The sequence below is a fragment of the Salmo salar genome, chromosome 16 (genome assembly GCF_965601325.2).
Source record: "Salmo salar chromosome 16, fSalSal1, whole genome shotgun sequence".
In the NCBI taxonomy this organism is placed as follows: Eukaryota; Metazoa; Chordata; class Actinopteri; order Salmoniformes; family Salmonidae; genus Salmo; species Salmo salar.
This window is the reverse complement of record NC_138306.1, coordinates 92,955,320-92,969,233: the sequence shown is the minus strand read 5'-3', so window position 1 is coordinate 92,969,233 and position 13,914 is coordinate 92,955,320. Positions and strand designations below refer to the sequence as shown.

The window sequence follows — 13,914 nt, the reverse complement described above, 5'->3', positions numbered from 1 at the left end:
AATGACCTACAGTATGGTGTTAATGATCTACAGTATGGTGTTAATGATCTACAGTATGGTGTTAATGATATACAGTATGGTGTTAATGATCTAGAGTCCTACAGTATGTTGTTAATGATCTACAGTATGGTGTTAATGATCTACAGTATGGTGTTAATGATCTACAGTCCTACAGTATGGTGTTAATGACCTACAGTATGGTGTTAATGATATACAGTATGGTGTTAATGATCTAGAGTCCTACAGTATGGTGTTAATGATCTACAGTATGGTGTTAATAATCTACAGTATGGTGTTAATGATCTACAGTATGGTGTTAATGATCTACAGTATGGTGTTAATGATCTACAGCATGGTGTTAATGATCTACAGTATGGTGTTAAGGAAAACATACCACTATGAGGGGACATTTAATGTTGAAAACATACTGCTATAATGACACATTTAATGTTGAAAACATACTTCTATAATGGGACATTTAATGTTGAAAACATACTGCTATAATGGGACATTTAATGTTGAAAACATACTGCTATAATGGGACATTTAATGTTGAAAACATACTGCTATAATGGGACATTTAATGTTGAAAACATACTGCTGTAAGGGGACATTTAATGTTGAAAACATACTGCTGTAAGGGGACATTTAATGTTGAAAACATACTGCTATAATGGGACATTTAATGTTGAAAACATACTGCTATAATGGGACATTTAATGTTGAAAACATACTGCTGTAAGGGGACATTTAATGTTGAAAACATACCACTATGAGGGCATTGTTAAAAAGCATATAATATCCAAGAATTCAAACACACAAGATTCTCAAGTGTTGTAATTGGTGTTGTACAACATCCTACACACATCATCATCTATATACAGGTCATTAAGGAAACATGTGCAGTTCAGAGAGGCTGGGTTCATGTGCTTTATTGGAGGCTTCCAGTAAAACAGAATTACTGAAATAACAGGCTCCAAACACCACATCTATTACTTACTAAGGGTACTTCTTCTCTCTGTTTTGAACACTCACTCACACACACAAATACACACACACACACACACACACACACACACACACACACACACACACACACACACACACACACACACACACACACACACACACACACACACACACACACAAAATCCTTCTCTCTGCACAAAAACAGGGCATGATCCTGAACCCGCCTCTCCCTGCCCATCCCGGCGGCTGTCTAATCTCATTGGTTGCCGTCAGGGGGGGGGGTTGTATTTGCATATTGTGTGCGTGTCCCTGTGTTGGGATGAATGACTGTGTTCAATTCAGAACGCGACAAGACAGCGACGGACTCTGCAGAGATTATGTGCTTCTGCAGCTACACTGATCAACTCAGCACACGACAAGCCTCCGATGCGTTCAGCTCCGGGCTCTCTGCTCCGGGGCTGTAGGTGAAACCACGTCGATCCAGGTGGAATAAACATGTTCAACAAAACAGGACCCGGACTAAGCTCGAGAGGAGTACTGTGGGTAAGTGTTTTCTCATTGTAGTCTTGTAACAGTAGTCTTTCTATTAAAAAAAAAAATGAAGAGAGAAAGCTTTTTATTTTTTTAAACCTCATAGTTCAATGTCAAATGAGAGTTTGGTTTGCGCTTAAATCAACTGGCAACTTCGACGTGTGTTATGTAATTGATGAGTAGTAACGTGTATGTTATTTTCAATACATCTTAATGTCTACGTTCTACTTGTTAATTATTTAAAGAGTTAAAGAGTAAAAAAATGTGTATTTAAAATTAAAATAAACATATATGTGCCTGTTTAGAAAGTCTATTTAATCAGTGATTTTCTTCACTGGCTATTGATTCCATAATATAACTGTATCGGTCAACATGTTTGTTGTTTCCCCCCCTGAGGCTGATTCTCTCATGTCTGGAACTCTACTTGTTAAACCCCATGTTTCTGTATTATGTCTGTATTTCAGGGTTTGTGCATACTCGTCCTTTACACCAGCCCTCTCTCCTGTTTTGCTCATTTCAGCCAAGCGAAAGAGCTGGTCTATAAGATAAAAGAAGGATTACCCTCAGGGACGCTCATAGGGTCCATGGGCTCCGACTTACACTTGGATTTATCCCTCGATCCCCATGTTTTATTCAGTCTGCCCCAGAAGAAGCCCAGTGATCAGTATGTCACTCTGAACAGCACTACGGGACAGCTGTTTACATCTGGGAATGAGATCGACAGGGAGACGCTCTGCCCCGAAGCCTCAGAGTACAACCAGGGCTGCGTCCTCTCCCTGGATGTGTTCATTCTACCCCAGCAGTACTTCCAGCTGGTTAAGGTCAAGATCTTAGTGGAGGATGTTAACGATAACCGGCCGCGCTTCCCGACAGGCGAGATTAGGGTTTCCATCCCGGAGAACACCCAGGTCAACACGAGGTTCGCGGTGGAGCAGTCAGCAACGGATCCTGATCTGGGGTTTCACGGGGTCCAGACTTACTGGCTGGTCAACGACTTTGGGGTGTTCACTCTGGACGTAGAGGAGAACGAAGGGGGTGAGCTGACACCCTTCCTCATCGTGACAGACGAGCTGGACCGGGAACGACAGGAGGAATACGTAACGGATATTATAGCAGAGGACGGCGGGTTACCACCTCTTCTTGGCACCGCCACGTTAAGGATTATAATCACTGATGTCAACGATAACTGTCCTCAGTTCACAGAGTCACAGGTCAACGTGACGCTGTACGGGAATACGACTAAAGGAGAGCAGCTGTCCAGGTTACACGCCTTCGACCCCGACCAGGGCGCCAACGCGGTGATCAGCTATGCGTACAGTGACCGCGTTCCCGGAGAGGCTAGAGCTCTATTCCATCTGGACCGGATTACCGGCGTGATCAAACTGGCCGGTCAGATCAACACCGCAACCGGGAAGTTCTACAAACTCACCGTCCTCGCCAACGGGCCTGGGTGCATCCCTGCCGTCGCCATGGTGACGGTACACGTGATCCGGGTAGCTTCCGGTCCGCCGGTTATTATGCCGCGCTACATCGCGGCGGAGAAAGACGGTGTGGTCACGATGAAAGAGTCCGAACCTCCTTTTTCCCCAATCGCGTTTTTCACCGTGAAGAACACGGACCAAAGAGGACAGAGGACGGAATGCCTGCTGGAAGGATCCGGCCCGTTCCGACTGTCACCTTACAAAGTGTTTAAGAACGAGTATCTGTTAGAGACGACGGAGCCGCTGGACTACGAGCAGAGGCAGGACTATGAGCTGACTGTGGTGCTCAGGAACCCCAGAGGTCTCATCATCAAGACCTTTATTAAGATCCTGGTTCAGGATGAAAACGACAACGCGCCTGTCTTCAAACAGTCTCTGTGTGAGGTGACTGAATACATTTATCAACACATGAGTGTTTCAATGTTTTATGGTTACGGTTAGGGTTAGGACATGTACTGAACATATTATTTAAAGTACATTGAGTTTCTTAAGCCATTTCAGTACAATAATACAAAATATATAGGATATTTTTTTTTGGTGGTTGAAAAATATAGAGGATTAAAAACAAAAAAGGTCTACCCACTGATTTATTTCAGTATTTACTTATTTCTTTCAGTATTTACTTATTTCTTTCTGTATTTACTTATTTATTTCAGTATTTACTTATTTATGTCAGTATTTACTTATTTATTTCAGTATTTACTTATTTCTGTATTTACACATTTATTTTAGTATTTACTTATTTATTTTATAATTTACTGATTTATTTCAGTATTTACTTATTTATTTCAGTATTTACTTATTTATTTTAGTATTTACTTATTTATTTCATTATTTACTTATTTATTTCAGTATTTACAAATTTATTTCATTATTTACTTATTTATTTCAGTATTTACAAATGTATTTTATTATTTACTTATTTATTTCAGTATTTACTTATTGATTTCAGTATTTACTTATTTCTGTATTTACACATTTATTTTAGTATTTACTTATTTATTTCAGTATTTACTTATTTATTTCAGTATTTACTTATTTATTTCAGTATTTACACATTTATTTTAGTATTTACTTATTTATTTCAGTATTTACACATTTATTTCAGTATTTACTTATTTATTTCAGTATTTAGTTATCTATTTCAGTATTTACTTATTTATTTCAGTATTTACACATTTATTTTAGTATTTACTTTTTTATTTTAGTATTTACTTATTTCAATATTTACTTATTTATTTATGTATTTACTTATTTATTTACTTATTTATTTCAGTATTTACCTACTTATATGTTTCCTGGTGGTCGTTGTTATTCTCAGGTCTCTGTGGAGGAGAATAACCCTCCCAACAGCTTCCTGGCCCAGCTCCAGGCCACAGACCAGGACAGTGAGGCCAGAGGAGAGGTCATCTACCTGCTGGGGTCAGACGCTCCCTCCATTTTCCTCCTGGACAGACTGACGGGTGTGCTGACCGTGTCCACATCTCTGGATCGAGAAGAGAAGCAGACCTACAGGTCTGTCGCATATTGATGATGTATTGTAACGTATTATGACTGATATTGTATGGATAAAACGCATTATAAATTGCCAATATATGTCTATAGTAATAATAATAATTTACTTGTTAAACTTGTATAGCGCTTTTCATTACAGAAAATAATCTCAAAGCGCATAAAAAAGTGAAACAAAAAAAACAACACATTTAAATTGAGATGGTGGAATGAAAGATATCTATGTCAACTATGACATAAACCTGTTCTTTATAAAGGATGGCATTAGCACTGCTTAAGAAAGGCTTTATAAATCATATTCAATTGAGTCTTCACAAAGCATTTATAACCCATCATGCATCTTAGTAGAGAATTTCAACACCAGCATGGTGGGTTAGATTCCCACCCATATGTAAAAATGTATTCACGCATGACTGCAAATGGCTTTGGATAAATGGCATGTATTATATTACTCTAAACCCTTTGTAGGATAGCCCAACCTCTTTCCCTCTTGGGTGCACAGCCAATATTGGACCTGATCTCAACTTTCCCCATAATGCTGTGCTGCAGGATCACACACTCTAAAGTGCATTTCTACACCAAAAACAATCCGTATTTATTTTTTGCTTAATTCCGTCTTTTTCCCACATACTCCGTTTTCTCGGTTTTGTTTTTCCAGGTTTCAGATTTCCCATTTTTTCTGGTTTTCCCACAGCTTTTAAAATATACTATATTGCCCTAAAACCAAGGTTGGTGGTATGTATTTACAGGACAGCATGATATCTCTGAAGGTTGGTGGTATGTATTTACAGGACAGCATGGTATCTCTGAAGGTTGGTGGTATGTATTTACAGGACAGCATGGTATCTCTGAAGGTTGGTGGTATGTATTTACAGGACAGCATGGTATCTCTGAAGGTTGGTGGTATGTGTTTACAGGACAGCATGGTATCTCTGAAGGTTGGTGGTATGTATTTACGGTACAGCATGGTATCTCTGAAGGTTGGTGGTATGTGTTTACAGGACAGCATGGTATCTCTGAAGGTTGGTGGTATGTGTTTACAGGACAGCATGGTATCTCTGAAGGTCGGTGGTATGTATTTACAGGACAGCATGGTATCTCTGAAGGTTGGTGGTATGTATTTACAGGACAGCATGGTATCTCTGAAGGTTGGTGGTATGTGTTTACAGGACAGCATGGTATCTCTGAAGGTTGGTGGTATGTATTTACAGGACAGCATGGTATCTCTGAAGGTTGGTGGTATGTATTTACAGGACAGCATGGTATCTCTGAAGGTTGGTGGTATGTGTTTACAGGACAGCCTGGTATCTCTGAAGGTTGGTGGTATGTGTTTACAGGACAGCATGGTATCTCTGAAGGTTGGTGGTATGTATTTACAGGACAGCATGGTATCTCTGAAGGTTGGTGGTATGTGTTTACAGGACAGCATGGTATCTCTGAAGGTTGGTGGTATGTATTTACAGGACAGCATGGTATCTCTGAAGGTTGGTGGTATGTGTTTACAGGACAGCATGGTATCTCTGAAGGTTGGTGGTATGTATTTACGGTACAGCCTGGTATCTCTGAAGGTTGGTGGTATGTGTTGACAGGACAGCATGGTATCTCTGAAGGTCGGTGGTATGTATTTACAGGACAGCATGGTATCTCTGAAGGTTGATGATTATTACATATATACCTCAGTCTCACCTCATACAACAAACATTCACCTACATTAATTTAACATATACAAGTTTACATTAATTTAACATATACAAGTTTACATTAATTTAACATATACAAGTTTACATTCATTTAACATATACAAGTTTACATTCATTTAACATATACAAATTTACATTCATTTAACATATACAAGTTTACATTCATGAGTTAGTACAAGCAGCTAGAATAGCATCACCACAATTCATAAATGTAATATCAACAAGCCATAAAGTCCATAAGTCCATAAAGTTCAAAAGATAGGAATTCAAGGTCAGGGAGCATGATTGATGTAGTACTGTAAAGTTGATAAACCGGCGCTGATTAATCATGAAGCAAATACCACCATCTCTTGATTTTAGAGACAACTTGACTGACCTGTCGGGCTCGGTGGATGGGGGGGGGGGATTCAGCCTAGTCCGGAAACAGTTTGGTCTGGTCATGTCTCAGTCAGGCAGACTGAGGAGCGTTCCACGTCATCTCTCTTAGTTCATATCAAAAGCAGGACTTCCATCCATTTTATTCCTGAGTGATCGGACGTTCGATAGTAGCCAGGCAGGCGGAGTGGGGCCGATAGGGCCGCCTACCTGAACCTGGAGGGTATGCCGGCTCGCCTTACATGTCCGGCTGTATTCCTACCTGTAGGCAGTGAATGCTCAGGTATGTTGTTAGTCTGTAACTCCACAGGTAAAGAAATATGTTGTGGATCAAAACTCTGTACCATTTCTCCCTGACTATGTTTGTTAATAGAAAATATATATATCAGGGGACAACTTTTGAGGTCTGAGAGAAATCTAAGAAACTTTGATTTTTGAGAGTAGTTATGTTGCTATATAAAGACCTGACTGGGTCCATCACCCCACAGTATGACTTGTTATATTGTTATATAAAGACCTGACTGGGTCCATCACCCCACAGTATGACTTGTTATATTGTTATATAAAGACCTGACTGGGTCCATCACCCCACAGTATGACTTGTTATATTGTTATATAAAGACCTGACTGGGTCCATCACCCCACAGTATGACTTGTTATGTTGTTATATAAAGACCTGACTGGGTCCATCACCCCACAGTATGAGTTGTTATATTGTTATATAAAGACCTGACTGGGTCCATCACCCCACAGTATGACTTGTTATATTGTTATATAAAGACCTGACTGGGTCCATCACCCCACAGTATGACTTGTTATATTGTTATATAAAGACCTGACTGGGTCCATAACCCCACAGTATGACTTGTTATATTGTTATATAAAGACCTGACTGGGTCCATCACCCCACAGTATGACTTGTTATATTGTAACATAAAGACCTGACTGGGTCCATCACCCCACAGTATGACTTGTTATATTGTAACATAAAGACCTGACTGGGTCCATCACCCCACAGTATGACTTGTTATATTGTTATATAAAGACCTGACTGGGTCCATCACCCCACAGTATGACTTGTTATATTGTTATATAAAGACCTGACTGGGTCCATCACCCCACAGTATGACTTGTTATATTGTAACATAAAGACCTGACTGGGTCCATCACCCCACAGTATGACTTGTTATATTGTTATATAAAGACCTGACTGGGTCCATCACCCCACAGTATGACTTGTTATACTGTAACATAAAGACCTGACTGGGTCCATCACCCCACAGTATGACTTGTTATATTGTTATATAAAGACCTGACTGGGTCCATCACCCCACAGTATGACTTGTTATATTGTTATATAAAGACCTGACTGGGTCCATCACCCCACAGTATGACTTGTTATATTGTTATATAAAGACCTGACTGGGTCCATCACCCCACAGTATGACTTGTTATATTGTTATATAAAGACCTGACTGGGTCCATCACCCCACAGTATGACTTGTTATGTTGTTATATAAAGACCTGACTGGGTCCATCACCCCACAGTATGACTTGTTATATTGTTATATAAAGACCTGACTGGGTCCATCACCCCACAGTATGACTTGTTATATTGTAACATAAAGACCTGACTGGGTCCATCACCCCACAGTATGACTTGTTATATTGTTATATAAAGACCTGACTGGGTCCATCACCCCACAGTATGACTTGTTATATTGTTATATAAAGACCTGACTGGGTCCATCACCCCACAGTATGACTTGTTATATTGTTATATAAAGACCTGACTGGGTCCATAACCCCACGGTATGACTTGTTATATTGTTATATAAAGACCTGACTGGGTCCATCACCCCACAGTATGACTTGTTATATTGTTATATAAAGACCTGACTGGGTCCATCACCCCACAGTATGACTTGTTATATTGTAACATAAAGACCTAACTGGGTCCATCACCCCACAGTATGACTTGTTATATTGTTATATAAAGACCTGACTGGGTCCATCACCCCACAGTATGACTTGTTATATTGTAACATAAAGACCTGACTGGGTCCATCACCCCACAGTATGACTTGTTATATTGTTATATAAAGACCTGACTGGGTCCATCACCCCACAGTATGACTTGTTATGTTGTTATATAAAGACCTGACTGGGTCCATCACCCCACAGTATGACTTGTTATATTGTTATATAAAGACCTGACTGGGTCCATCACCCCACAGTATGACTTGTTATATTGTAACATAAAGACCTGACTGGGTCCATCACCCCACAGTATGACTTGTTATATTGTTATATAAAGACCTGACTGGGTCCATCACCCCACAGTATGACTTGTTATATTGTTATATAAAGACCTGACTGGGTCCATCACCCCACAGTATGACTTGTTATATTGTTATATAAAGACCTGACTGGGTCCATAACCCCACGGTATGACTTGTTATATTGTTATATAAAGACCTGACTGGGTCCATCACCCCACAGTATGACTTGTTATATTGTTATATAAAGACCTGACTGGGTCCATCACCCCACAGTATGACTTGTTATATTGTTATATAAAGACCTGACTGGGTCCATCACCCCACAGTATGACTTGTTATATTGTAACATAAAGACCTGACTGGGTCCATCACCCCACAGTATGACTTGTTATATTGTTATATAAAGACCTGACTGGGTCCATCACCCCACAGTATGACTTGTTATATTGTTATATAAAGACCTGACTGGGTCCATCACCCCACAGTATGACTTGTTATATTGTTATATAAAGACCTGACTGGGTCCATCACCCCACAGTATGACTTGTTATATTGTAACATAAAGACCTGACTGGGTCCATCACCCCACAGTATGACTTGTTATATTGTTATATAAAGACCTGACTGGGTCCATCACCCCACAGTATGACTTGTTATATTGTTATATAAAGACCTGACTGGGTCCATCACCCCACAGTATGACTTGTTATATTGTAACATAAAGACCTGACTGGGTCCATCACCCCACAGTATGACTTGTTATATTGTTATATAAAGACCTGACTGGGTCCATCACCCCACAGTATGACTTGTTATATTGTTATATAAAGACCTGACTGGGTCCATCACCCCACAGTATGACTTGTTATATTGTTATATAAAGACCTGACTGGGTCCATCACCCCACAGTATGACTTGTTATATTGTAACATAAAGACCTGACTGGGTCCATCACCCCACAGTATGACTTGTTATATTGTAACATAAAGACCTGACTGGGTCCATCACCCCACAGTATGACTTGTTATATTGTAACATAAAGACCTGACTGGGTCCATCACCCCACAGTATGACTTGTTATATTGTAACATAAAGACCTGACTGGGTCCATCACCCCACAGTATGACTTGTTATATTGTTATATAAAGACCTGACTGGGTCCATCACCCCACAGTATGACTTGTTATATTGTAACATAAAGACCTGACTGGGTCCATCACCCCACAGTATGACTTGTTATATTGTTATATAAAGACCTGACTGGGTCCATCACCCCACAGTATGACTTGTTATATTGTTATATAAAGACCTGACTGGGTCCATCACCCCACAGTATGACTTGTTATATTGTTATATAAAGACCTGACTGGGTCCATCACCCCACAGTATGACTTGTTATATTGTTATATAAAGACCTGACTGGGTCCATCACCCCACAGTATGACTTGTTATATTGTTATATAAAGACCTGACTGGGTCCATCACCCCACAGTATGACTTGTTATATTGTTATATAAAGACCTGACTGGGTCCATCACCCCACAGTATGACTTGTTATATTGTTGTGTGTGTTTATGTACTGAGGGACATTTAACTTGGTTTCAGTTGAAAGCCACTTTCAATTTCCTTATGTTGGGGGCTTTTATCAAGGTAATTGTAATGTGCCTAACATAAATTCTCTTCAAATCATGTGTCATCCTGCAGCACAACATGTTATGTCACAATTATGAACCCTTTATAAAGCATGGCGTACGGTTATAGATGCTTTGTAACACATCTGTGTAGCGCTTAGGTAGGCTTTATGAAGGCTTTATAAAGCCTCAATAAGCTGAATGTCTTTTAAAGCGGAACTGGATATATGGATGACACAATGCATTATAACTGCCTATGGATGTTCATAGTTCATAGTGTCTTTTTTTTATATCTGCAATATGTTTTGTTTAATTGTTGTTGTAATATTGTGAAGAGACAATTGAATAAAAGTTTGTGAACTCTAAACTGTAACCTGTGCAGGTTCATGGTTCGGGCGGTGGACCGAGGGACCCCCAGGAGAGAGTCATTAGCTACAGTTGTCATCACTGTGCTGGACCGTAATGACAACAGGTAAGAGAAAGGCCAGACACTTTGTGATAACTGCTGATTTAATTGATTGTTTTGATTGATTGTTATGATTTGATTGATTGATTTCATTTTTACCCAACAGCCCGCGCTTCATCAATAAAGACTTTACATTCTTTGTGCCGGAGAATTTCCCGGGGTTTGGCGAGATCGGCGTTCTCTCGGTAACGGACGCGGACGCAGGCGAGAACGGCTGGGTGGCGCTCTCCATCCTCAACGGCAGCGACATCTTTGTGATCGACACGGGGCGAGGCGCTCTGAGGGCCCGTACCCCTCTGGACCGGGAGCAACAGGGGACGTACTACCTCTGGATCGAAGCAGTCGACGGAGGGGAACCCTCTCTCTCCTGCCTCACCATGGTTACTGTCCTCCTCCTTGACGTAAACGATAACCCTCCCATCGTCTTGTTCCCCCAGTCTAACCAGTCCTACATGCTGGTGTTACCTAGCACCTTACCAGGGACCTCCATCACAGAGGTGTACGCCGTGGATAAAGACACAGGAATGAACGCTGTGATCGCCTACAGCATCATCAAGAGGAAAGGTGGCGAGCCGGGATCGTTCGATATCGACCCGGACACAGGGAACATCACGTTGAAGAGAGAACTCAGTGACCGTGGTCTCTATAGCCTTCTGGTTAAAGTCTCGGATCACGGTCAGCCTGAACCGCTCCACTCCACGGTCCTGGTCAACCTCTTTGTCAACGAGACGGTTTCTAATGAGAGCTATATCCGGAGTCTTCTCACCGGGGAAGCTGAGACCCAGATGGAGGAGAAGCCGTGGTACGTGGGGAAGCTGACAGAGAGGCCTGGCAGGGAGGACGTGTTCCCCTGTCAGCCACTACTCATTGCTCTGTCAGTAACCTGTCTGGGATTATTCTGCATCGTCGTCACATTGACTGCTTATATATGCTGCAAGAAACTGAAGAAATGGAAGAAACATCAAATGAAAAGACTGGAGGTTGAAATGCCTTTGAAGATGAACGGTGACTTGCAGGACGTAGATAGAAAGCGGATGGAAATCTCTAACATTTGATGACATTGACATTGCAAAGACTTTGAGGCAAAGACTCTAACATACAAAACTGTTACACTGCAACTGTTTATAAACAATGTGAATTGTGAAGTGTAGATTTTCATCCTCAAAAAGACATACCGTAATTTCCGGACTATTAAGCGCACCTGAATATAAGCCGCAGGTGCCTACCGGTACATTGAAACAAATGAACTTTACACAGGCTTTAACGAAACACGGCTTGTAACAAAAATAAATAGGCTTTAACGAAACACGGCTTGTAACAAAAAAAAAAAATGTGCAGTAAGCTTTAGTTGTCTTTTTGCACTGAGTCAATTCCTCACGCTGCTGTTTCCAACGTCTTATCATCGACTCATTAAGACCAAGCTCCCGTGCAGCAGCTCTATTTCCTTTTCCAACAGCCAGATCAATCGCCTTCAACTTGAAAGCTGCATCATATGCATTTCTCCGTGTCTTTGCCATGATGAGGGTGACAAAATGACTACCGTAATCAGAATGATGGGAAGTTTGAGAGCGCTCGATTTAATCTAAACAGTAAACAAAAAAAGTTGTTTGACCTTAACCCGTTCGCCAATTTCATTGGTCTAATGAAAGCTTCATGCCGCCAAAAAACTGAGCACGTCACAGAATGTGGTTTTTTTTTTGAAAAAAAAAAGTAAAGCGGGAAAAATCCATATATTAGCAGCGTCATTGTTTAAGCCGCGAGGTTCAAAGCCTGGGAAAAAAGTTGCGGCTTATAGTCCGGAATTTACGGTAGGCTGTATCCCAAATGTCACCCTTTTCCCTATTTAGTGCACTATTTTTAACCAGGGCCCATGGTGGTGCACTATATAGGAATTAGGGCGCCGTTTGTGACACGTCCTCATTTTAAAACGTAATAAAAGACCCAATGTGCTGTATATATTGTAGATAATATGAAATGTTTTATAACTTTATAACAAAATCTTTAAATAGACAAGATTAAAAAATAATAATAATAATTCATGAAAGCCTAAGAAATGACTCCTTAAACTTACAAATGTTATTTTATGACTATGCGTGGGAAAAAAATTAAAAAATGGGAGAGATTCTATATTTTTTTCACAATGATGTCTGGATCATTGGAAAGGGAGTGAGGATCATTTGGTGTGTATAACAATGTTAATTGATTGATTGATTGATTGATATAACAATGTTCTTTTCATACCCTTTCGATTGCATTGGAAAAGCTGACCCCAGAGTGCAGTGCAGAAGTCAATTAAAATCTGTTATTTTCCTCAAATCTACTAGATTTTTGTGTGAGATTAAAATGTGTTTTTTGTTGTCATACAGTTTCAAGAGGCTGCTTCTTGCCTGGCCACCAAACAAACCCTCTACCTGCCTCCTTCTGTGTGTCCCAAATGGTACCCTATTTCCCTATATAGCGCCCATAGGGCTCTGGTCAAAAGTAATGCACTATATATAGGGAATAGGGTGCTATAGGGCTCTGGTCTAAAGTAGTGCACTATATAGGGGATAGGATTCTATAGGACTCTGGTCTATAGTAGTGCACTATATAGGGAATATGGTGCTATCGGGCTCTGGTCAAAAGTAGTGCACTATATAGGGAATAGGGTTCAATAGGGCCCTGGACTAAAGTAGTGCACTATATATAGGGAATAGGGTTCTATAGGGCCCTGGTCTAAAGTAGTGCACTATATAGGGAATAGGGTTCAATAGGGCCCTGGACTAAAGTAGTGCACTATATATAGGGAATAGGGTTCTATAGGGCCCTGGTCTAAAGTAGTGCACTATATAGGGAATAGGGAACACATCCTTAGTCACCTCCCAGTGAACCTGTCATTACCTTAACCATGTGCTCATTGTCTGTCTCTGAAAACAAATCCTTGATAGAATATTAAAAAGTGCTTTATTTTCATATTATATTGCTTTT

At 40.4% G+C, this 13,914-nt stretch overlaps 1 protein-coding gene across 1 annotated transcript; it reads left to right on the top strand.

Annotated features, from left to right (window-relative positions):
• Positions 1–1,298: 1,298 nt before the first annotated feature.
• LOC106574995 (protocadherin-20) lies at positions 1,299–13,263 on the top strand. Its single transcript, XM_045713519.2, has 5 exons — positions 1,299–1,512; positions 1,965–3,365; positions 4,303–4,496; positions 10,864–10,953; positions 11,054–13,263. The coding sequence occupies exons 1-5, from the start codon at positions 1,465–1,467 to the stop codon at positions 12,000–12,002; spliced, it is 2,682 nt and encodes an 893-aa protein (XP_045569475.2). The 5' UTR covers positions 1,299–1,464; the 3' UTR covers positions 12,003–13,263.
• Positions 13,264–13,914: the final 651 nt, after the last annotated feature.